This window comes from Schistosoma haematobium, chromosome 3 (genome assembly GCF_000699445.3).
Source record: "Schistosoma haematobium chromosome 3, whole genome shotgun sequence".
In the NCBI taxonomy this organism is placed as follows: domain Eukaryota; kingdom Metazoa; phylum Platyhelminthes; class Trematoda; order Strigeidida; family Schistosomatidae; genus Schistosoma; species Schistosoma haematobium.
Genome location: NC_067198.1, coordinates 36025262 through 36052530, shown reverse-complemented (window position 1 = coordinate 36052530; position 27269 = coordinate 36025262). Strand labels below are relative to the sequence as shown.

At 34.4% G+C, this 27269-nt stretch overlaps 1 protein-coding gene across 1 annotated transcript; it reads right to left on the bottom strand.

The window, feature by feature from the left end:
• Positions 1–366: 366 nt before the first annotated feature.
• ABCD4 (ATP-binding cassette sub- D member 4) lies at positions 367–26804 on the bottom strand. Its single transcript, XM_051213748.1, has 13 exons — positions 26694–26804; positions 25189–25246; positions 25019–25137; positions 24841–24968; positions 23803–23939; positions 23621–23737; positions 23454–23579; positions 20547–20692; positions 18942–19063; positions 17038–18897; positions 15018–15128; positions 12931–13046; positions 367–9603 (listed from the first exon to the last, which is right to left on the bottom strand). The coding sequence occupies exons 2-10, from the start codon at positions 25206–25208 to the stop codon at positions 18838–18840; spliced, it is 975 nt and encodes a 324-aa protein (XP_051069750.1). The 5' UTR covers positions 25209–25246; positions 26694–26804; the 3' UTR covers positions 367–9603; positions 12931–13046; positions 15018–15128; positions 17038–18837.
• Between the last annotated feature and the right edge of the window lie 465 nt (positions 26805–27269).

Here is a 27269-nt window from a genome sequence, read left to right as displayed (position 1 = left end):
CAGAACCATGTTGCAGGTCGATGTTATTGAAGAGTTGATCTAACCTTTGTCGATCGGTTAGGTCTCCTCTTTTAAGAATCGAACGTTTCAAGGTTTCGTAAGGTTCAGAAACATCACTAGTAAACATACTAGGTGTTACGTACCTGTTGAATTCGCGCGGTAGTGCCTTGACTACTGCGAGGAATTGTGCACGTGTGTCGATCACGCCGTGCTCGGAGAAGTCGGCTTCTGCGTAGCAGAACCAGGCTTCGATGTTGTCGGGCCAGAAAGGCATCAGTTGAAACGAAGGCGGGGACAAAGTCTTAAGCTTGAGTACTTTAGGTGTCTGTTCAGTCATGATGAAGTATGAAGTACGATAATGAACGAGGGGAAAATATATATATATCCAAGAAAAAACACGAAAAAAAATCACAATGTTTAAAAAAAAATGAAAAGGCAATGATATATAAAAAATCCCAAAAAGGAACAGACTCACAGTTGCAATAAGGTGTACCAGATCACGTCGGGCTCACCAATGATGATGTCACAGGTATTCAGTGTTTGACAACGCTTCTACCAGTAACACCTTCTAATATATTTCGTTCCCACCCAGAGAAATCAAAAGACAGAGTCGAGGAGATCGGAAGAGTGTATTTAGCGATAACCAATATATCGGAATTCTCTGATCTAATCTGGCTAGCGATTGCGGTTGATGTTGAGCACGGCGTTACCACACGTGATCTGGTGCGGATGTCTGACCGAGCGCCTTCAGCTAGATGAGTCCACTAAAACATATGGTCAGCATCCAATGTCGAAAACTTACAGAGCTATTTATTTTGGGGATTTATTTACCGCTACAGGGTAATAAAAGTCAAGATCTGATGGACGACAATGAGTTAGTGTATCTGTGACATTCTAGTCAACCATAAGCCCTGTCACCCAACACTTTCAATCACTGATCACTCAGATCCCAAACAGATAGCTTGCACCTACCACTGAAACATCCACAACATCCGCGTAAATAATCAACCATAACAATATCTGAATAAACGTGGGTAGTTATAAGACAATGTACACAAATTGTTGAAAAAAACCCTTCATATTTGTGTGAAAAATATTAAGCAAACAGGAAACACTTACGCGATAGCGACCACATCTTAGGTTTGATAATAATTTCACCAATTTGTTTTAGTGATCACAACTTACTGATATATCTTCTAGGTATATTTGGCAGTTGTCATTAACTAACTAAAATTATTGTTCAAACCAAAATGAATCAAAATTTCTGTTATTTCAATACTCCTAATTATAAATTCTGTCGTGAAATTTAGAAACTGATTGAAATAACACAATACATCTTAAACAGAAGTATCCAGTACTTTGTGAATATAACTCTACAAACTACAGTTAAATAATTGAGGAATTAAAGAGATGTCAGTAAGCTTATTGCAACTAATTTCAACGATATTACAGAAAAAAATGTATGGTTATTGATAAAATAGTTTAGGAAACAAACCTACCTACAAGTTTCAAAAAATATCAATGTAAAGGTATCAGAAATTCTTTTTTTGTTGTTGTTGAAAAACCAAACAGACCCAACAAACCGTAGGAACTTGAGAAAACGTATTTGTGGAATATGAATTACACGCATAAAACAAGTAACAATAAACGCATTTATTGCACTAACAGTTACAAATATGACAAATACATGTTGGTCAAGCTTATTATTATAATTTTAAAAAGATTACAATCTACTACTACTATCATAGAGGATGATAGAAAAAAAAACAGAAAGGAAGAAATGACTAAAACTCATAAGTTGACGTTTAAACAAAATATGGAGAGAATAATCTAAATTGTCTAACACGGTGACAATAATGAGATTGCACATGTATATATATATAGTTTACTCAATTTTAATCAACTTCCATTTTTTCAATTGACTTGTTTCAGTAGTAGTAATAGTAGTCTGTTCATCCATAGACATTAATTGTAATTCCATCAAATGATATTGTCGAACAGAATTATGATGTGCAATTGTAATTGGTGTAATATTTCTTTTAGAAAGACTTAAATAGGTGTGTGCTTCATCAGCTACACTTAATTGACTTGTAGATTCATCCATAAATATCATATCTGGTTGATAAAAACATACAGCCGCAATTGTTAATCGTTGTAATTCACCAGGTGAATAATTAAATAACTGTCTATTAATGATAAATACGAATAAAAACGGAAAAAAGGTGAAGAGAAAACAAAATCTATTTATAATAATTGTTCATATTGATGGAAAATAGTTAAGTTAACCAATTATTTAGTTATTAAACTTGGATCAGATTTAGCCAAAATGTATTTTCTGGTTCACATTGTAAAACAGTGCAGAAGTCAAATAACCTTAAGTAATACAGAACTTGGAAGTGATGTGCATCGGTTCCAGTTTCAACACTATGTTAACATAACAAGATGAAACTATCGAGACAAATATCAGATTAGTAGTGTGGTGCGTGCTACTTATATTGATGTAAGTAGTATATGACGCGAGTTCAAAACGTAATGTCTGGCAGCAGAAGATGGAAAAAGATCAAGAAAGGAAGAGCGAGAACACTATGCAATTTGTATGAAAACGCATGAACAATGAAATGGGAGACAATGGATTGATGTTTGCAACAGGAACAGTCAGTTTCATATGATGGGTTGATATTTTGCAAATTGACGATTTACTATATAGTTTTCAGATTTTATTGAGATGGTCTGTAATTTTTGTACCAAATACATCCGATTGTCCCCACCCGTGTTCTGTTCACTACAGAAGCAGTAGTTACATCATCAATGGTAGTAGAAAACGTAGAACTTGTTACATATGCACATCGGTTCAAATTGTTATACCCTATAAGCACAAATAAAATTACCAAGCGAAATCCCAGAATAGTACAAGTAATGACAGTATCAGTCGTATTAGAAAACATTAGACATCGAAGATACAATTCAACGAAAAATAAATTAGTGAAGTAAAGAGACGGAAAAAGACAATGATAATCGAAAAGAAATAAAGAATGTACTAAATAATAAATTTAGGATAATTTAAGACTTAAGATCCAAGTAAAGACAAACAATAAGTGGATCTGCATCATTACAAATGATTTTAAATCAGTAGATCATTCAACATCTTTAACTGTTTGGTTACAACAATTGCGCGCAACCAAGTATCGAATAAGTAAGCTTCAAAACGAGAATAACAAAATGAACAGCAAGGGAATGGATACAACAATAATAATAATAATGACAGTACGAAGACTGAAGATCCAGAATATGGTTCGAAAAAGAATAAAGTCAACAGAATAAAAAAGAAGGGATTAAATAATACATTAAGTTCTAAAGATATGATCAAAAATGAATAAATCTTCGCTAACTCGACCGACTATAAACGATGACAAATATAATATTTAACAATAGATCATGTTCAGCCTGAAGTGTAGAAACAGTCTACATCCTGAGACAAGGTTCACTTCAACAGTCAATGACTTAATTAGGCGATTTCACGTTTTAGTCTGGTAGTTTTCCTAATCTGCTTCTACATTATCTAGGATAAAATATCAGAGCACCCAGTGAATAGGCATGTGTAATAAATACTCAAACCATTAAAATTGATAAAGGTTTATAGTAGCATAAGGAGAAGCATACTTAAAGTAGAATTTGCTATTTACCCTTAGTTTGCGATGACAATTAACCTCAAACAATAAGTTCCAGGTTGAAATAATCTCTTGCCTAGGTTCAAGAACGAATGAGTTCGCAATGGTTTTGTGAAGGTTTACGTAGTTACATGCAATAAGCAGTATTAATTGTTTGATGAATATAGGCAGATATGTATTTTTCTGAACTTTGAGTACTAGTTATTCGTAATTAGCAACTGTGGCTACTAAATAACTTTTAGTCTAAAATCTATCCCTGTCTTACTATAGTAGGCCACTGTGGAGTTCTTGATGAAGCTAACTAGGTTGATCCTTACTATTTGACTGAAAGATACGCTTTACCTATCAGACAAGTCAAATGTTAAGTGGAAGATGCTTATGGAGACACTTACTGGCCAAGATTTGGCTTTACACTTACTTAGGAACGAGAGAGAGCACGGCTCGGATAGCTCAGTGGTAACGTCTCTGACTGTGAAGCTGGGTGACACGAGATCGAATCCACCAGGGAACACCAGTTCCCTCAAGATTACAGGTACACCTTGCTGACGAGTGCCAAGTAGCACGAAACCCGGGTCCAGGATTTCCTGTTGACTACCTCCAACCACCATTTAAATCTCAATACATAGTGCCCGCAGTGTCGAGTCACCTAGACTGGTGGCCACATTGCAACATGATCGATAGCGTTCGATCTGCACTAATAAGGACTAGACAAGCATGACATTGATCACCACCCAGTGATCAATCAATTGTGAGCAATGCAATTGTTTGAATTTTTTTTATTTTCTAAAGGAGAAAGATATATATTTATGGATGAGTTGTACTTATATTCATGATTTCACTAGCCAATAAAAAAGCTTCCTATTCACTCCTATTTTCTTCACTAGAATAGACCTATTAGGAGCTTAAATTTTTAAGCGTATACATCAGTATCAGACTCGTACGACCGTATAACATAACGTTAAACTAATGCATTAAAATGCATTAAAATGAAACAACTTGCATAGCTATTAATCATAATTCACATATCATCAATTACTATGTTTTATCAATATAAGCAAATAAAATCTACATTTTATAATTTTTTCGTACACAGAACAAAAAAAATGCCCAAACAGATCATTCATCTCGATCAACTTACGAATCAAATTCATACTCGGATTTCTCTGATCTAACAGAACAACCATTATAACAAATATCAGTTAATAATGGAATTTGATATTGATTTTTAGAATAAATACCATCATCAATAATAGTATTATTACCATTATTATTTTCATTGTTATAATATAATTTAAGAATTTGTTTTAATGTATTACATTGTTCTAATTTGATAAGACGAAATTCAACGAGTAAACTTAAGGCTTTTTCGAAAGAATCCAGATTATAATAACAAATTGAACATTTGGAATTTTGTTTTCTTGTAGAATTATGACTAGTTAAGTCTAGTTTTAAAATGAAATAAAATAGAAGACAATGAAAAGAATGATAGACTAGAAGTTAAACCCTTATTTATATACATCAAGAGGTAAGTCAATGCTATAATTTGAGTGAATCATTTTGTAAAGAAATTAATCGAAAAATAATTTGATTAATATTGTTCTCTAGTTGAACATATTCATCAACGAGTATACTGCTTGGCAGTTTGTTCTGTTTTACTATACGGCTGCAAAACATGGTCATTAAGAAGAGTTGAAGATACTCGTAAGCCACTGGTATTTCACCACAGATGCCTTAGAAATATTGCTCGCATCTTCTGGGATCACCAGGTAAATAATCATGAGGTTAGACACATGGTATTGAGGAATGATGGTAATCTTCATCGATTGAGATGGTTGGGCCACGTGTTACGTATACCTGAACATTGTTTACCACGGAATGCAATGCTAACCGGTGTTCAGGATGGTTGGAAGAAAGTTAGGGGCGACCAAACCAAAACGTGGCATCAGTGCTTGAAGTCATTAACTTCCGGTCTGAGCTGTGTTGGTAGATGCAGACTACCTGGTTGGGGTCCGCGTGACTATCGTAACCAATGGTTGGAGACTCTTGGTGACATGACTCAGAATCGATCACAATGGCGTAGGTGTATACACTCTCTATCTTCCCTTAAACTATGAGATTAAAATCGCTTCATATTCTTCTACGTACTAATTCTTTCTTCTTATACTATATCCTTATATGCAATCTTTCTTTTCTATATTACTGCCATTGAATTAACTACTTCTATGAATCCGGTGTTCATCATGCTGTGCTAATGCGGTAAGGCAACTTGGACCGATACAATATATACGCCTGGTCCTACGTTGTAGCTGACTGACTGATTGACTATAAGTCTATAAACTCTCCCTAATAATTTATCTTGAATGGGACTGGATAAACAATGACTAACAGTTGAATTCGAAACCCGGATTTCATTTTATTTAGGAACAATTAGCCAGATATATGTGGATTCTTGTGTTGCTGTTTACATTTTCTGTTTTAAATGTCAACGAGTTATCCAATGGACTACTGAGTCCAATGTAGAAAACAAGCATAATAAACTTCTATGTCAATAGATTATTCTTAGTGAATCGATTAACTTTTAATACGACCAGTAACTTAAAATGTGACATTTAGTTATCACGGCGAACAACAAGTACAACTATTTAATCATGAAACAAGATGTTTTCAAACTGAATAACAGAGTTATACATAAACCAGTAAATAATGAAAATACAGATATACAATAAGAGAATGCATTTCTTTGACAATTTTAAATTTGAATTGCTAATACTTTTTGTTCAACATTACTTCCGTCTTGATTTAATGTGATAATTACAGTGTGTAGTATTTTTGTTTTCTCGTATGATATTTTATTCTGCATAACATACGATATTCTTGTATTCCATTGACATGAACTATGCTCAGTCCGTGATTTGTTATGACTTTAAGTATTTTTCATATATGTGATTTCATCCTAATTATTAATCAAAATGGGTGTACAATCAATATATAAGTCAGTGTATTTTCGACTAGTCGTCGTCGCCGTCATAGTCGTGTGTGTGTTCTTAATTTTGCATTGTGAGAATTGCAGTGGTTCCTCGTTTTTACAAATGTAAGTAATAAACGATTCCGATAAAATAAACAGCAGCGACCAGATATAACAAGTGGCGTTCATCCCGAAGACATAACAAATATATATTGATCGGATAAAAAACGAAGATTTAATGGCACTATATCAATCCAAATTTGATAATAATGTTTGTGACTACTTAAATTCGATGACACTTTGTTTATCTGTATTTATCAATATGTTTGTCTTAACATTCCTATTCATCACTAACTTTTCAGATTCACTTCACACCATTTATTCATGAAGTGACTAATTAGGTAGATGTCTAGTGGTTATAAACATTTATCTCAATTACACAAACCTCAAAATTACTCAATATACACAGAATCGCTTCACTCCACAGGTTCGACATTTTCTCAATTGAATTCGCACCTATGGTTGTCTAAATGCATTAATACGACTATTTTTTTATCACCGTATTGTTTCATCACAAGTCGAAATGTGTGTACGATCAAGTGAGTTTGATGTCCAATTTATCCAATGTTCTGTCACTCTCACTTGGTAAAATTTATTTTGTAAGTGGTGTTGGATTTATCTTTTTGCACTGTTGTGTCTATCATTCAGTTGAAGTGAATGTGTTGGTTTGTGATTGACAATGATTTTGAAGGGGTTCAGATTTCTAATGTTGATTTCTGAAATACACAAATACGATCTGTCTGATTTTGGTACATAGGGGTGATTTTACGACGCTACATAGATTTGATGGATACCTATAGTCAATTTACTGAACCAGTTATTGTTTTCGAATCTACTCACCCTTTCGTTATCTTCCGAATTATTGTGGGCAAGACTTAATACTGCACTTCATTGACTGATCGATCATTTCACATAGAACTATACTTCAGATTTCAGCATTAATCACTTCGTGGTTGACCAAGCGGCAATTTGAAGAAAAATATTATATTAGGGGACGATAATAGGAAGTTAATATTTTTCTTGATTTCTCATCAGCTGCTTACAAATAAATGGTGTATTGTAGTGTAACTTTGAGGTATATATATAGCTGTTCGGGGATTTGTGGAGATTGTAGTATTTCCACAGTTAAGATCACTGGTCAATCTAAGCTAGGCAGCCATTGAGAACTTAAAAGCACTGGACGACTATTCCATTTTAGTATGGAACTCCTCAGCAGTGCGCACCCACGATCTCACAAGTGGGCTCGAACCCAGAACTTTCGATTTCGCGCGAACACAACCTCTAGACCACTAATTCGATATCCCACGGCGTTAATGTATGACTCATATATATATATGTGCATGAAAATATGTGAGGTCATATGAAGATAGAAATCACAAACTAAGGAAGGGATAAGGGAGTAAGTTTAGAGAATTGAGTGAAAAAGCCGATGAATGAAAGAATGGTTCTGGCATACATGAAATAATAATGAATTTAGTTAGAATAACAAAATAAACATTAAGTAACTGATGCGAAACCACAAAATATAAGGCATTCATATTATTCTGGTTTTATTCAAATTGGTAAAAGGGATCAGATGCTAGAAATACTATAAAATAATTACGGTTAAAAGAAGTCTACGGCTGAAAATTAATTTTATAGTCACCCAGTGGCACGAAAACTTCTGGACAGTATACTCGCTTTTTGATAGATACGTAAGTGAACATCTTGTATATAAAACGAAGGATAAGCCGACAAAAATTGGATGTCTTCTGCATTTGTATTTGTCAGATGATGAGATTTATTATATAAATAAACCGATCATCATACTCAGCTACTTTGCTCGTTATGCCCAAACTAAGGCATATTCCCAAGTGAGTCTTGATAAGATCTTTTCTTATTCGAAGATTGGAAGTCTAACAAAATTCAAACATTGTTTACGAGACACTGATAGAATGTACTGGGCATGTGTTTAGTCCTCGCGTTTTAAAATATCTCCAAACAACCTAGGATAAGATTTATCATCGAAATTGAACTAATCTCCATAATCCAACTAATAAACAATAAACATTATGGGTTCATTACAAGCTAACTTCAGAATCACTAATGAACACAGATTCTACGTTAACAATTACGAACTGAATATTCAGAAGTTATTCTGGGAAATCTTAGCCTGTGTAGCCAGCCATATCTCGACTGAGTCAGCCGTCAATAAGTGATATTGGGAGATTATTGAGTTGTATTTCGAGTTAATTAAAGTTAGAAATCCAATTCACTAGATTTCGATTCGAAAGTCTATAACTAAAGAGTCTTAGAATAAATCCTGTATAAAGGGTAGGTGGGGGATTACGGTTATCCATCCAGTGAAGAAATTCTGAATCGGGAAAATCAACTGTTTAATGTCCTCAATTTTTAATGAGTTTTAAGCAATTATCACACTGAAATGAGAACAATCTTGGATGAATAGAAAACAAGAATCTATTGAAAGTAATTACTTACTTGCTTCAGAATTTTCAATATCAAATGTTGTAGCTCTAGCATCAAGCCCACCAGTAGATTGACTATCGAAAGAATATGCTATATTCAATAATAAATAACACAAATGTAGTTCTCTACGGACATTCGATAATATTAATGAATTTGATGTCATCATGAAACAATGTAAACTTGTTAATAACTTGTAAAATTCATTATTTAATTGAATTGTCATCCATGGTATGTATAATACTTGTGGAATAAAAACAACTCGGAAATTATCCGACTGATAGAAATGATATAATGAATTGATTGCATTATTATTCCCTGAATTATTATTCATTAAGATGAGACCTGGCCATAGACCAGCTAAAACACGAAATAAAGCAGTTTTACCAACACCGCTCGGACCAGTGATAAGTAGGGCTTCATGCTTTTTAATAGTTAAACATAAGTCTATAAAGAGAAAAAGTTTAGACAAATTAAAAAAAATGTTCATCTACAGTGAAATAGAAGAAAAAAAAGTTAATAAGTATGGTGTACTAGTGGTTGTTATATCCTGATGAGAATAATGCATGGTAACTGTTGGAATCTATTTCTAGACTAAAACTATACGTATATATTTATCGTATAATTGTTAAATAACTAGACTATTCATATTCGTTTTCCTCCTATTATAAGCCTCATTTTGACCTATGAACTATTATTATACGGTTTACCATTCTTGAGTTATGCCCAATCTATCAATTACTATTTCCCACATTCACAGTCACTATTGGCTAAATCTTGTACAAATGTTAGGCGCTAACTGGAGACTCTCTTTTCACTCATTTCATAGACAATTTTAACAGTCTCACATTCATTTACCTGTGTTTTTAATCAGGTACATTATTTTTACCAACTATCGAAGCTTTCCTCTTTACTGTTATTCTAGTCTAGTATTGCCGTCAACAGGTTCTGTTGTAAAAAGTAATTTTCTTTGTAGTACGCTTAACGAGTGAGAAAGCAATAATCTTGACGATAGTGGTTATCTTTTTTGTAATAAGGATAGGTTTTCACGTAAAATCATTCAGTTCAGAATGAAAAGTAATTTCATGTAACATTAACTCTCCCCTTTCTCAATAGTTTTGATAACTGCCAATTACCATAAAGATGATAAATTTTTGCAATCAAAACTATCTTTGAAATTAATCAATTCATTTTCAAGAGATATCATACTGAATAATATGTAGCCGACCTTAAACCTAATTGTTAGACATGTATACTTCAGATTATTCTATTGTTTCGAATTCCCGTTAATATATCACTAATTGTTTTCGACTACTTAAGATTACTATAAGTATTAATACCAAGGTTGAATTTGATAGTTTCAAATAAATTGAGTATTGGGTAGAAAGTTAATAATAAATATACTTTTTCTATATCCCAATGAGTAGACCTACATTAAGTCATGAAACGTTGGAAATACACATTTCTACTCACTGGGATATAACAAAAATACTTCCGCATCATTAGTGGAGGACGACTTTGGTAAGGCTCAAGTGTTCTCAAACTACTTTAGCAATGTATATACCATAGAACCACCCTTCCCGTCAGCGCATAAAAATCCCCCCACACATACACTGGATAGCGTGACCATTAAGGAACTTGATGTCTTTGGTCTGCTAAATAAGCTTGACATAGGTAAATTCACGGGGCCCGATGAATTGCATCCTAGGCTACTAAAGGAATTATCTAACTTTATTGCGAAACCTTTAAGTATACGCTTTAATCTATCCGTAACGCAGGGTCGTTTACCAAAAGACTGGAAGAACGCCATAGTAAGTTTTGTCTTCAAAACAGGTACGAAAAACAAACCTGAGAATTACCGACGCATTAGCCTAACTAGTGTGGTTGTTAAAATCTTAGAAAAGATTATTCGGAAGGAGCTGTTTAAGTATCTCGATAAAACCGGATCCTTTCGGAGAAGCAGCACGGCTTCAGAATAGGTTATTCTTGTCTCACTAACTTATTAGTGGCTCGTGAAAGCTGGTGCGCTCTTAAGGACCAAAAGTTACCTGTAGACATAGCCTACATTGATTTCAGCAAAGCTTTTGACAAAGTTCCGCACATCAGGCTGTCATATAAGCTGAGAAATGTCGGAATTGGAGGCAGTCTATTGATGTGGATAAATAACTTCCTAGTTGGGCGCCAACAAAGAGTATGAGTGAACTCAAAGTTATCTAGCTGGGAAACTGTGCTCAGTGGAGTGCCCCATGGTACAGTTTTGGGGCCAGTGTTATTCCTGTTGTAAGTAAATGACCTTCCTCGTCTACTACCATCATCGGTCTTGCTATATGCTGACTATGTCACGATGTGGAAAGCGATACGAAGTAAGGGTGGTAGCTTAGAACTCCAAAATGACCTGGAGAAATAATCTGCGTGGTCTCAAACCTGGCAGTTGCCGATAAATACTTCCAAGTGTGTTGTGATGCATATCGACCATGAAGGTATAGATACATACACGATGAATAACACTCAGCTACCTGTTGTCAAGACACACAATGACTTAAAAGTAATTGTTAGCCAAGACTTGAAGACCACTGCACACTGCCGTGCAATAGCCGTCAAAGGCTTTAGAACCCCATGGTCAATACGTAGGGCCTTCAGTCATGTCGATGCTAAAACGTTTTTCGACTTTGTATTCAGCATTAATGGGTCCTGAACTTGAGTACTACATACAAGCGGCTAGGATCTGCTTAAAAATAGATAGTGAGCTTCTGAAAAGGGTTCAATGAAGTGCAACTCAGCTGATTTCCCGAATAGCGAGGCCCCCGTATGACGCTCCACTGTCTAAGCTAAACCTATTCCCGGTGTCTTATCGAAGAACTAGAGTGGACTTGATTACAGCTATCAAATTACTTGGTGATGAATTTACACCAGATATGCCCTCATTTTTTATCTTCCAAAACAGAGGATCTACGAGGACATTCCAAAAGTTTTCATAAGCCCAGAACAAATTACTTGTCAGTTGGCTATCGACCTTCCATAGAATCATCAACGAGTGGAATTCATTACCTCAGCACGTGGTTGGGGCTCCATCCATCGACTCTTTCAAAAGGAAGTTGGATCAACTGAGAGACCACCATTACCAGGACTAACACAGTCCATCAAGCCTCATGTCCTTTCCAAACTGAAACTGAAACTGAGATAAAAGTGTGTTATTTGCGTTTACTTAGTAATCTGTTCGAATTTTTTTTACTCTTTTCTTTTCTAAATTCAGACAGAGATCTTTTTTTCACAATATCGATTGCATCAAAATATATTCACACGTTGAACTCGAAAATAATAACTATCAAATGTTAGGTGTTGTTTTCAATCCATTGCATATAGTGTATGTGTTTTTTATACTTTTATCGCGAGTATTTACAGGCGTTAATCAACATTCTTGCTAAGGTGAAGAGAATTTGCCATGAGTAAAACAGTGGTTAGAGGTAGTCGACAGGAAATCGTCAACCTAGGTTTCGTGTTATTTGGCACTTGTCAACAAGGTGTACCTGTAATCTTGAGAGAACTGATGCCCTCTGAAAGGTTCAATCCTAAATCACCTAGCTTTACGGTCAGAAACGCTACCACTGAGCTATCTAAACCGCTTTTGATTTCATATAGGACTGAGGTTTATTGTTAATTGACTGATCACTGAATAATGGCCAATGCCATGTATATCAATTCTTGCTTAGTGTTGGTCAAATTCTACCGTGAGTGCCAGTACATTAAAATAGAGAATCAAAATTATTAACATACCATGAATTAAAACATTATTAGGATTCAATGGAATACATATTGATACATGATTGATTTGAAAAACAATATCATCCAGTAAACAATTATTATCCCTGTCAATGATATCGTGTATGGGGCTAGGATGAGAAAAAGAAAATAGAAATTTTTAAAACAAATTTATTGTTTTGTGAAAAAGAGATATCCTCAAAATACATTACATGATCTTAGATTTAACTGTGATGGTCTAAGCATTTGATTTTCAAACACCGCCCAAGTACATCTAATTCAAATCAGGAATTCAGGTTGTATAACAAGCAATTGCACAAGATGTGAAATTCGTCGTTGAATATTACGATGGTGTGTTTAGTTACTCCATTGATATAGTGTTAAATTCAATTACATATAAAAAGATGCAAAAAATATGATATACTGTATCGTGTAAGTTGTATTTACAATGCATTAAATACCCTAATGAACACAACAAAAATGGTTCAAATACCAGCTTAAATTGATGGGAAACTACTCAACATGATTAATTACCTTATACAGAATTTTACGGTACGGATAGATGATGCTTTCCATCAAGAATATCATGTTCCGTATAAAAACTGAAGAAGTACCTTACGTAGAAACTGCCCATAACTTCGACCATACTTTTGTAAGATGGTCGAACTAACTATCAACAAATACAATATTAAATATCCCAAAGTTAAGCGCAATGCAACACAAACGGAAGTCAAATGTATGAACCAAAAAATAGTGAGATACTTTGTATACGCAGATTATGTCAGTTTACATTATTGATTAACCAATGAGAAGTAATCGATATAACCCTCAGTATTGAACGAATTCTAAAGTGAAGGGCACTATTCTAAGTGATTCGATGTTATTTTATGCACTGTTTTGATGTTGGGTTGTGTTGAAGCAAAAGCTAGGATGCACTGAATCTAAATTTCATGACAGTTAGCATACATTAGTGATTGATCAGTTAGTGTAAGTAGATATATCGGTCATACATTGTGTTGGTTGTGGATAGGGTAGCTCAGTTATATACATATACATTTGTTGCATAAACTAATTATTGATCAGCTAATAATTTAAAATATTAAAATAAATACTAGTTATATTTATTACTCAATTGGACACTGGGCATACATAGTATTCCATCTAGAGGGTACCGAGCCTTTCGTATGCCCTGATAGTATTCTCTTGACTTTCGGGTTGCCTGATTTGTCAGGGGCGATGGGATAATGAATGACGTTAATACTGTGTCCTAGGTTTAAAGAGGTTTGAATGCTATATGCATGCAATCCGCCTCGTTATTATTCCTATTTGCCCCCCTAGCTGGTATGACCGAGGATGAGGGGAGTCCGCTCTCCCGCTTGAAATCCCTTCACATGGTCACGCGCATACAGTCACAGCAAGGGAAGTCCTACTCACTGCCTTCTCGCGGAGAGGATGTTGTTTACGAAAATGGAAGGGCGAAAAGCGAATGTTTGGAGCTTTAATCGGGTTGGTGGAGATCTCCACAACTCCTATACTGGTAAGTATCATGGGCTCACTAATGACTAGCTTTGTGAGGGAATTCTCAAAGTTCTAGTCAGAATCCATGACCAGTGGAGCTAATCCGTGTCAGGTAGAGACAGGTGTCTACCTCAGTACAATGGAAGGTCGCGCAATTCCGTGGATTGGTTGAGGTTAGACATCAACACCATTGGATACCGGCTCAGTGGTCCAGTAAGTCAAGCGTTCGCGCGCGAGGCTGAAGACCTCGGGTTCGAATCCCGCGAGCGGGATCGTGGATGCGCACTGTCGAGGAGTCCCACAATAGGACGAAACAGCTCTCCAGTGCTCCCAGGTTTTCAGTGGTGGTCTAACTTCTATCGGTTCATGATCTAAATCAAAAAGATTGTGGAATAATTGAACAGCTCACACATCTCTACATAAAATAGGCGGTGATGAGTTTAGCGACAACGAAACTAAATGCTTGGCAATTAGACAAGGTAATATATACCAACGAATACTTTTTATTAAACAAAACTTGTTAATAAAACTGATCAACGAAAAAAAGAGAAGAGAACAGGAAATTATCACCCTTTGAATCATACCTGAATATTTTTGATCTAATAAATAACCATTGAGTTTGATAAGATGTGATATAAGCAGCTGAAGTATCATATAAATTAATTTCTCTTAAATATTTGTCCAAGTTTACAATGCTAATTTTACAAGAGTAAAACAAATAGAAAATGAATAATCATAAAATTATTGGAAATTGATTGTTTAAAAAATAGAGGTAAGATACAACTGAACATGAAATAAACAATAAAATTTTCATTTCATTCATTACAGTGTTTTAAACCGTAGATATTTCCAAAGTTTAAAAATGGTCACCATCACAAATTATTATTGATAAAAGAAAACTGATTAGAAGGTAAAGAGTATTGGAGATTTCATTTTACAACCTAAATATAGACTATGAATCCAATAAAGAGTGTATACTCATAATTTCGTCAATTCAGAGCTTGTGGTGAACTGCCTTCGGGATCGATAACTTTAAACAATGTTAGTCACGGTTGTCCACTTTCCTCATTTTTAATTAACTTTTTCAAAGACATGCTTGTAGACATACCTCACAACGTCTGAATTTTCAGGAATCGATCTTCAATCAGGAGATTCTCATATTGACATAGAATAAACAAATGACATAGTCCCGTTTCATGAAGACACTGAAAAATAGTAGGCTTTTAGACGCCTCAAGCAAAAATGCTAGAGCTTTTGAGATGTGTTTATATCCATCCAGGTCCAAAACTGTTGCTTCAGAAGTGGTCTAAAACAACGACTGAAGTAATGATAGGGTGTATAGTTGGGCGTGTCAACTACTTATCTTAGAAGTCTCATCAGCCTTTGTGGGTTAGTGTCTGACAAAATCTCAGCATGGATTCACAAAGCTCGGTTGGTCTTGACTAACTAGGATCACTTATGGCATAGGCAAGATATACGTTTACTAACGAAAGGATGAGTTTACTATGCAGCAGTTCGCTCCATTATATTTTATGGCTGTGGAACATAGTCCGTAATGAAAGAGAATATACGTGGGCAGCTAGTATTCGGTTTTAGGTATCTTCGAGGGATTGCTTGGATATTTTAGGACCATCGAGTTAACAATTCTGACACAGGGTATTAGGTAAGGATGGCAAATCTATTGACGGGGTATTGAATCTTTGTCGACTGAGACGACTAAGACATGTATTGTCACTAATACTTTTACTAATTCAACTACTATGGGATCTCCCCTGGAAATTTCATTTCGCTAATCTAGTCAATCAGTCAGATATGCTGTTAGAGGTATGAGGGTGGTTATCACTTCCCGGTCGCCCTCACCGTGGAACGGTTCTTCTGGAGATACCTGACAAGGAAATTGGATTACAGGTGGTCTAAGTGACCTGGGAGCGTGACCGCAGTGCCCAAGGGACATCTGCTTGAGGTCAGTCACACACGACCTTTTGTGGGTAATTTTTGTGTTAGCTCCGTAATTATTGGAACCTTACCGCCGGATACAGATATCCGTGGGATAAGGTGAGGTGTGCATTTTAGGGTCGAACTTTTCTAACCCTATCCCTCCAGCATCGCTGTTATGCTGGTTGTCTGAAGGAAACACCTTACTGCTGTCACACCTCTGTACAGTCAGCAGTACGACTTCGCCTTCGGACCTTGGGTTTGTTGCTTTTAGTCTCACTGCTCTTCAACCGACCTGTCTGGTATGGCAGGACCTTGAGGAACCGTTGTTCCAGACAGTATAGCTCGGTTGGTTCATCACGATAGGCAAGCCCGACCACCACGTCAAGGTAGCAGCAACGGTCGGGAGCTAAGCTAGTAGGGTATGATAATTTGAACCGACGTACATATGTTAAAGGGTTTACGTTGTGTATGACAGACTGAGAAGTTAACTGGAACAAAAACTTTTGGAAGATTTAAATTTTATACAGCACTTAAATGTCAATGTAATTAAGACCCGACTATCAGACCTAATTCTTGTCTAACAAATAAACATTTGTAAAAACTGAGTGTTAATTTCAACATTACACTTTGAAATTGATCAAAATCATAAATATTTATTTTACATACCGATGTCCAACACCAACTAATTGAGCAATATCAGTAGATAAATTAATTAAATTTGTTAATTTATTAATTAAATACAGAAGAAAGAAACTAGTCTAGAATTATTTGTGTGTATTTGAGAAAATAAGGAAAAGAACAAAAAGATACTACTTTAATATTTATTTTCATAGGAAAAAAATTATAACACAAAAATAATCATTATTTTTAGACAATAAGTAGCATGACTAGTGTAGATATGGACAAAATATAAGTTTAGGTTCTTCTCCCAACTACACCAAACCACATAATAGAATAGATTTTTTTGTGAACTGCATTCATAATTTTGCAGCAAACATTTTCAATACTCAATTGATAGGTACAAATCTTTGCATCTTTAACTTTGAGCCATTCTTCAATTATAAGGGCTAGTGTTAATACTCGACTGTTTAAACTGAAATAGGTAGAGGCGGATTTTAAACTGTGGCTTAGTAGTTGTAATTTGAGTATCGTAACAACTGAGCCACCAAAAATCGAAGTAATATTCATTGAGAAATAATTTTAAAATGAAGGAAAAGTCACTAAGTTGCAATCTTATTTAGATTTAAAACTCATAAACAATGTGCACCCAGTAAACAGGGTTAAATCCAGGACATATGTCCAGGTAAACACGGTATGACTGAACTGAAACTTAATGGTGCAAAATTCCAACTTCAATTGACTTTTTATACAGTAATGACATTTGTGAGTTACCGCCTCAATAATTACGTGATTGAGTCCATAGATTAGCGTTTTGTTCCCGAACTCGAGATCTAGATAAATAACTAAATATTTGTTGAATTTCAATCTAAATACTTAGTCTTTAGAAATACTTAACAATATTAGATTAATTTTTTGCGTTTCTCGTTGATCTATTTATGGAATTTATCCACCACATATAGACTATGAAATTTACGACACACCAACTAGACAGAGAAATCAGGAACAAAGGTTTTTTAATCCACCAATCAGTCAACAATAATCAATATATCATTGGAAGTGTTTCTCGTCAGAAAGAAATGTGACAAAATTATCATATGGACCTTTTAGTAACTTGGCTTCATGATTAATGAAGACTTCGGAATTCCATAGAAATAGATCATTAATTTAGACATTAAACTTTCTTCCCCAAGAACATACTAAAAAGTTGAATTAAGTGCTTGAATTGTGTAGCGCAAAATTACTATCCTGGTTTGTTTCCTTTTCTGTCAGATGGTTACTGAGAAAATGGACTACTAGGTCCGTTTCGTAGTGGTTGGTACTCATTAACAAGAATTGATGATAACTTTCTGGAGATTCGAATTTGAATCGTCTAGTGTGGCGGTCAAAGACAACTTTACCACCGAAATATTGTGGTCCCCAATTAGTAAGAAACCAATATTCCGGATTATTTTACCAATTGCCTCCAAATATCGAATATCAGACAAAGGACACAGAAATGCCGATTCATTCAGCTTAATGGCCACATTGCAAAGGTGATCAAATAGAGTTCGATTAGCATTAAGAACTAGATAATAAGACAATCGTCGTTGTTATTTTTATTTACTGGATTTTGCGAACCCGTGATACTATTACCTGTTTACGTTCCCCACTTTCGAACGAACTGAATTCAACAAAACTTATCATTCGATAATACAGGGGCGTGATAGTAAGGTAAGAACATTTATCTACCTTGTCTATACATACATATATAGATAACACACTCAACTGACCATAGCCATAAACCACATACCAGACAAATTCAATGATACAACACAGTAAAATCAACAGGGGATTAACTGTTAGAATTTACAAGATGTGGATTGTCAAGAAAAAAAGTTCAAGTAGCAGCATCAGCAACAACGAAAACTAAAATTTGTATACACATAACGGATTATTTGATGCCTATTTACCTGACTAATAAGAACAGTGATTTCAGATGCCGACATTGTTCGAATTGGACCATTGAACAGAATGATTCCAAGAGCGACATAATTTACTACACCACCACAATATGCATTAAGTTGTGTTACATCTGGTCAGAAAATATGAATATAAACAACAACAGATAGCATAGAAAAACAAATATGCGCAATATATTCTTTGGTGAATATGTTTAAAGAATTCAACAAGAAACTCCGCTTCAGTCTAGAAGTGTTTTTAAGAACTTTGAAATTACATAGCTTCATTACCATATAATACTGCGGAACTAAATTGATAATCTCAGATTAACAACGAAAAACTAGGACTGGAAATTACTTAGCTTATAGTATCTGATTCGTATATTTATTATATTTTAACAAAAGACAAAGCACCAATTACAGTCTTTCTAATTTATTAGTTTGGTTTACTGGCTAAAACAATAGTTGAAGATAATTCTATGTTCAAAACAGATATTATAGGAATTTGCAGGGATGCTACACAAATGAAACAAGACGCTACATACTTTCTGTTTATCATTTTAAACTAAATTTTATTAAACCAATGCTTATGCTTATAAAGTTCAGCCAACCGGCCTGGTGAGCATATCGCTCACATTTCGGTAAAACTGGGTTCTCAAAGCTGGATAGTTTAATCGTCAAGTATTCATCGCCGGCATAAACTCCAGATAGAAGTGCACTATTCAAAATTTTCTACATATAACGAACAGCTTATTTGTCCACCCTGAAGATGATTGTTTGTTGTCAACAGTTGTCGAGTTATTATCTGAATGTTTATTTCCATTGTCTTTACCCTTACTGCCTGACTCTTAACCGTTTTATTACTTATGGGTTTTTTGGATTAATTGATAAACTGGACCGATTTCGATAAGTCTACTGGTTGCTGATATACACGGTGCCAAACCTCTAAAAATCCCCAGGTCTCTCTATCCAAGATTTCAATACCTTCTTAGTCGAACATGCGCCTAGAATTGATTGTGTATTGATATAAGCGGATACTTTGTGGTCAGTCAGTCAGTAACAACGTAGAACTTCGTACGTACGTACATCAGTCCGAGTTGCCACACCACGTTAGCACAGAGATGCAGTTGTCGATTCAAATCCCGTAGTGATAGAGGTGGTAAGAGTATAAGCAGTAATCGGAAAGATTAGAGTTTGAAGATGTTATTTAAAGAGTATAATCCAGTAAAATAAATTTGGAAAGAGAAAAAAAAGAGACAAGGAGGATTCAGGATACTTTGTGGTGTTTTACAGCTAATCGGAGTTCATTCAGATGGAGATAAGGAAGGTATGCCAATTTGTCCAATGTAATTTTTAATTGCAATCTGTTCAGTTTTTTAATCATTCATAATTTCATCCTCAGATACATCAGCGAGATTCAGGTCAAAGGATTAAAAAAATGAAAATAAATATCTATATAATGAAAGGACAAGCATTAACAACATTCAAGCGAACTCAAGGTCGATAAAATAAACAGTTGGTTATATCAAAAACTGTTGCCTAGATAGACAATAAAAACTTCAAGGTCAAACTACCTAGCTTACAGAAGTGATGAATGCATACATATATATAACTTACAAAATAATACAGCATTACGATTAATAAAAACTCGTACAGCATGAAATAACCGATTGAATAAATTCGTTGAAATGGCATTTAATGATTCACTCAAATCAAGAAATGCAGCACTTTCGACTGAGCATCTTAGTTTTGTATGAACAAACCTGAAAATAAAAAGTGAAGAAACAACTGACAGTAAATTACAAAAAGAGAAAGGAGAAAAACCCAAGAGAAAACGTGGCGAAATAAATTTATAATATATTTTGCTTCATTTCGATTTACAAAAACGACTTTAAGCAAACAAAAAATGGAACAACGAGTAATCAGGTCCTAATCAATAATCTGAGAAACCGGTAAATGCGACAATAGCTTTCATCTAGAACTGGAATCTACCAACAAATAACTGCATTGGAGTATGTCAATGTAGAGCATTGAACAAAAGTCTATACGAGATTCTATTTAATAACTGCTGCAGAAGAATAGAGATTTAACAAAATCGAAAAGATAACAAAACGAGACATGAAGGATAGGGATAGAGAGAGAGATGATAAAAAACGGAAATAAGTGATACATAACAAAAATTTTCAAGTCCACTAGATAGAAAGTGGTTTAATTCATGCCAGTGTGAATGACTTTTAAACACATCTTCCAGGTTGTGGAGTTAATCACTTTTTGTAACACTGATAAGTGTTTGCATGTAGACCTTCGTACATAATTCAATAATTTCATGAACCATGTACTCGTATGGCCACAGTTAGTTTATTTTTTAAAACAATTCAGTATAAGCCAGAATAGTTCCTCGATGTAGAATCTTGACATGCACATCATACAACTCATCCACTTCAGTTATTGCCTTTTTCAAAAACAATCGACTGATAATAAATATATTTTTTGTTACATCCCAATGAGTAAAAACAAGATCGACTGAATTAGCTTTTTCATAGAAATTCAGAGAAAAATATGACTGTTGAAATCCAGCTTAGATTTAAGACAGTCTTGCGGAGTTCCTGAGTCTTGTGTATACTACTTATTTTTAAATCCAACATCAAGAATAGTATATGCCCAGATCACTAGCTATTGCTTCTAGTTTAAAGAAAAACGCTTTATGAATTTCACGTTCAAGGAAGTTCTAATGTAATTTATGTTTACATTGTACAAATTTACACGATTATGTTCAATGTCCTTAGCTCATCTGTAGTTTTAAAGATATGTTTTAAAGTCCCCTCGTCAAATAATTACTTCTGACTGGTAAATATGTCATTTTTTACGAGTTTTACTCAATTGAGTAATGACTTCTGATTTCCCTTTAGTTATCAGTAACAAGAAATTTGATGAAGTATTATAGTAAGTCTATATTTAGGACCGTCAAACAGTACAATACGATATAAATTGACGATAATGTGTAACTCTACTATGTACATTACAAGTGAGTGAGAAAAATTATTCAAATGTTCTATACAACTTGGTAGATAATCGTAATTATTATTATTTCATATCATACTGTTGCTATGCAAATTTGGTGAAATAGCGAATTCTTATGAGATGCATTGATTACAGTAAGCATTCACTGACTACATAAATCTACAACCTAGTGCTATATTATCTTGATTTTAGTTTGAATAATGAAGCGAAAATAATAATAAGGAACTGAAAAAATTATTACGTTGAAAGGAACTTAAATGACATTAACAAAAACTAGAAAATAAATGAACAGGAAACGAAAATGTAGTCAAGACTTGGTGAAAAACAAAAAAGGAAATGCATATGCGCTCCACACTGATATAATAAAGCAGGATATTCCCGACAAAATTAAGGGAACAAATTTAGTCAGTCAGCTACAACTTAGGACCAGGCACATATATGCATTGGTCTAAGTTGCTGTACCTTGTTACTACATCAAGATGAACACCGAATTCTTACAAGTAGTTACCACAGTTATAGTAATATGTAAAAAAGAGTCCATATAAGAATATAATACAGAGAGAAAGAACTAATTCGTAGAAGGAAAGTTACAAAGTAACTTTAATCTCACAATGAAAGGAAAGACAGAGTGCATACACCTACGCCATTGTGATCGGTTCTCATTCATGTCAACGAGAATCTTCAATCACTGGTTACGAAAGCCCCACAGACCCCAACCAGCTAGTCTGCATCTGCCAACATGGCTCAAACCAGAGGTTAGTGACTACATGCACTGGTGCCACTTTTGGTTTGGCCGCCCCTAACCTTCAACAATCACTAACATCAGTCAGCATTGCACGTCATGGTAATCAGTGTTCAGGCATATGAAACATGTGGCCCAACCATCTCAGTCGATTTACCACTATTCCCTAAACCCTCTGTCTAACCTCACTATTACTTACCCGGTGATCCCAGCAGATGCCAGAAATATTTCTAGGGCATTTGTGGCCAAATACTAGTAGCTTACGAGTATCTTCAACTCTTAATGGCCACGTTTCACAGCCTTAAATTAGAACAGAGTGAACTGCCATGAAGTACATCCGTTCATTAATTGATAGACGGATATTTCGCCTTCACCATAGGTTACGTAAGTTAACAAAAGCCAAATGAGCAGAGATTTTGTCATACAACAACCGATTAGGGCTGACGAGACTTCTAAGCTAAGTGAAATTGTCGACGCGTTTGACTACTTCACCCCTTATCCTTAGTTCAGGTGTTGACACAGGCCAGTAGTGAAGCAACAATTTGCATTTAGAGGGGCTGAAATGCATTCCGAATAAATTATTATCTTGATAAATTGAAAGTTAATTGTTACGCTTATCTGGTCAATATAAGATTTATTAACTTAGGTCATATATCCATTGTTATTTCCGCTAAATTATAATGGAAACTTCAGATAAACTTTGAAAACACTTTGAAAATACTAAATAAAAAAATGAAAGGATACTTAAAATTAACAATTACCTAAAATTGCCTTCTTGTTTCTGACGTTCAAATGAAGCACGCGAACTCCAAGAGGCGAGGAATCGCGAAATTATTGCAAATATAATGAATAGGATATAAGCTGAGACTGGACCTAACCAACCAGCTCTGGAATAAAACATATTAACTGGGAAATCAAAATACATTACTTTTGTACACATAGATATGTATAGAATACGACTAATATTGGATTCACAGTTATTGATACAATTATATTGGTCAGCAGGTCACAAGCTAAATTGATATCTTGAGTAAGACGTTGATCACTACAAGGAAATATTTTAATGATCAATCAAGTTAAAAACAAGGAGAGGGTAAGACACAAACTTACGGGTTGTCTAAATCAGTAAGAGTATTTACAACATAGTAATTTTTCCGTTTAAAATATAGACTTTGTAAATTCTTGGTTAAAATTTCACGTAATATTAACGATAATTGTCCCACAACCATATTTTGTACACCTAGAGCCTAAATGGAGAACAAAAACGCAAATTTTTTAAACTCAATGTCAACAATGATCACCGTGAAAAGTAGAAAAGTTGACTTAGTAATTACTTTATCAGACCGAGAAATAACAGGTATCTGTTTTAGTAATATCTTATGTCAAGCAAACTATGTCCAGGTTTTTAAGACGATATAAAATGTGAAGCCAAAAGTGAGAAACCTGTGAGTATTCGATAACTAACAATTTCAACACTTCAATCAAGCACGAAATAACTTCCAAATTAAGAATAGGTCAACACGTTTATAATCCTGCACATTGTCAACCATGCTTTGACGGAAGAGTTAACGTAGATAAGGCTTTAAATAACCAAGACAATGTTATTCATATTAACAATTCGAGCTCTGTAGAAAATCATGCATTCGTTAATTAATAGTTTGATATTTAGAAGCAAAATGGTTAAAAATTGACCCGTCTCAAAACTATACTCGTTAGTTATTTACTAAATCTTGATAATCATACCTCCAATCTACTGAGTACTAACCTATACATTTAGAGTGGTATTCGATTTCGATTTTGGGTGTCGATCAATAGAAAAGGTCGTTGTGGACATTTGTACTTATATTAATATTTATCACAATGGCAAAATTGTCATCAAAATTTATAAACCGCTTTAATAGGTAAATCGATTTTATCCAGCCCTACTGCAAAAGACAGTATTACTAAGTTACCTATGTCACTTTTCACGTCACTTTTATCCTTTAAGCCATTTCTCAAACCACGATATTGTACGTTGTACCAAGTAAACTTGAAGCACTATTACATCAAATACTATGTCGATTAAATATGTGTGTTTCAATCACTATAGTGAGTGCTATGTAAAACAAAATCATAATAATCAGTATAACAGCGCTAGATATAACTTACCAAAGAGCCACAAAATATATACATTATTGATAATTTTAAAGTCCATATAAATCTGTCATAATTTTTGGTAGTCAAAGCATCAAAAAAGTTGGAGGATATCAATCCGATTTGATAAGCAGAATATTCATCTGTCGAAAACAAGATGATTATTGTTATTTTTGTTTCTTTCTACACTTACAAAAACCAGTAACAATTATTAGTAGGAGCAAAAAAATTAGTGGGGTAAGAAATTCTCTTTTTAATTGTCTACCAAGATATTTGATAAACTGGATAGAAAAGTGAAGTCCAAAAATGACACTATACGAAAACAAAATCCAAAGGATAATTATTTTCAACAATGAATGATACCTTTCTTGAGTTTTATTCATTTAATATCATGAAACGTAAAGGCAAACAATATGATTACCTAAAAGTGAAAATCAACATGATTAAATGAGGATCAGCCAATATTAAACCATAAATTTACCGACTGTCATGTCACAAGAAAGTTAGAAAGGAGCATTAGTAAGCTTGAATTACTTAAAGAACAAGTCGAGAAGGGTAGGTTGGTTTAAAATGTAGAGGCTGTAGTATGAACTAAGTATGGTTTATGGAAACTTTTGCCAGTGTACATTGCTTCAAACTGACTAGGTTTATAATATAACTCTGGTAGAATATTTGTACTATGCACGTGAAGCTTATAGTATAAGGCAATATGAAAGCATCTAAGTGGTAGAATATGAATTTTTGAGTAATCTTTCGGATTTATAGTGAGCAATCAGATTGCTAACCATACTAAAAATAGTGCAAGTTAACGAAGTCTAAACGAATGATCCATAACTCCGCCTCAGTGTTACCAGACACTAACGTAAGGCATATGAGGATCACAAATACATCGGTGTTAAACTATTTGATTACAACGTACAAGTGAAAAACTTTTACAAAAAAAATTACCGGCGCGACTATAATTTATGGACGAACCAAACAGATTTAGGATAACACGCCCAAGGTTTTAGAGCGAAATCTATTCATCTATTCGGCTAAAAAGCATTTTTTTGCATACTGACTGATGTCATCATTGATAAAAATCCTAAATCCAATTCTTAACTCTAACCATCAACTTCAAAAATCATAATTCTTATTCCTCACACTGATTTATAGCCATTATTTAGTCCTAGTTAGTAGGTGGACATTCTAAAGGTCACTTTGGTGTCACTCAAAGGTTTTCCACAAATAAATGTCTCACTCTTAGTGTTTACATTACGCTACGAGGCCTTTAATAATAACATATGAGAAAGCCAGTCAACAATTTTATGGTGTCAAACATACAGAGAATGGGGGAAGACGTTCAGTAGGTGGAGACGAAACGTTGCCAAAACCAAGAAAAATCGTTTTCTATTTCCTTTTAGTTATTCCAGTGCAATAACTAAATTGTCTGTGGTTATACATAATTCTTTACCAAAAAATTGATTGATTGTGTATTACGAACTTGAATACTGAGTTTGCAAACCAAATTCCGAATATACCAAAGACCCAACCAGCCATTAATATGTAGGCTGAACATTATTGCTTTGGACCAAGTGGAGCCATGTAATTTACACAAAAGTGAGACCCAACAGTACTTATATCAACACACAGCTTTGGGGATTTTATAAAGAACAGGCGATAACCGTGTACATCTAAGTCCAAGTAACATAGATTCCAATTTCATTTTATTCACTCAGATATTTTTAACCTACTGGTAAAAATTTAGTTACAAAGTAAGTTATAACATTCAGATCATCAGTCGGATGACAGTGAAACCAAAAACGACAAACTGTTCTAAAAAGAGCATAATTCTCACTAGTTTAAAACTTATAAACTACACTAGATACCTTGTCGTTCTTCGGCGCTTTCAGCCGAACGTAGTGCATCTGCAAGTAGATCACCTTGAAATGTTAAGTCTCAAATTATAAAACGCTCTTCGCCGAAAACGAAACCTTCAGTGTACAATAAATAATATGTCGAAATCAAATCAAGAGAATTCGACGAAAAATTTCTTTTCAACCCAACCACTTGCTTGAGCTGTGCATTCGTATTTATAATCGTATCATTTATAGTTGCATCATGAACTGATTCGAAACTAAAAATTAAATTAGGTTATGTAATAATCAGGGGATTTGAGGACATGTGGATGAACAGAATTTGTGGGTCAGAATTATGACAGATAACTGTCCACTTCACAGATAGGGAGAGAAACGAAAAACCTAAGGGTCAAAATGATCACAGTAATATTCATAGAAAACTGTTAAGGGATGATAATAAATAATTACGATTTAAAATTTACTAGTCATTAATTTTAAAAGAAAAATATAAAAAAACGTACTATTGAAGGGACTTGGTGCCAAGGAAGGATGAGAGTTTTGACGCATCGTTTTTGCACGCAGAGCCCCGACTTGAATTCGTGGATC

Excerpts from the sequence above, each read along its gene's own strand:
- ABCD4 (XM_051213748.1), bottom strand. The coding sequence starts at position 25,208 with ATGAATAAAACTCAAGAAAG. Across the intron at positions 23,738-23,802 it reads CTTACTGATTTAGACAACCC|TGATCAACGTCTTACTCAAG; the intron begins GTAAGTTTGTGT and ends ATTTCCTTGTAG. Across the intron at positions 23,580-23,620 it reads ACATATCTATGTGTACAAAA|AGCTGGTTGGTTAGGTCCAG; the intron begins GTAATGTATTTT and ends GTTTTATTCCAG.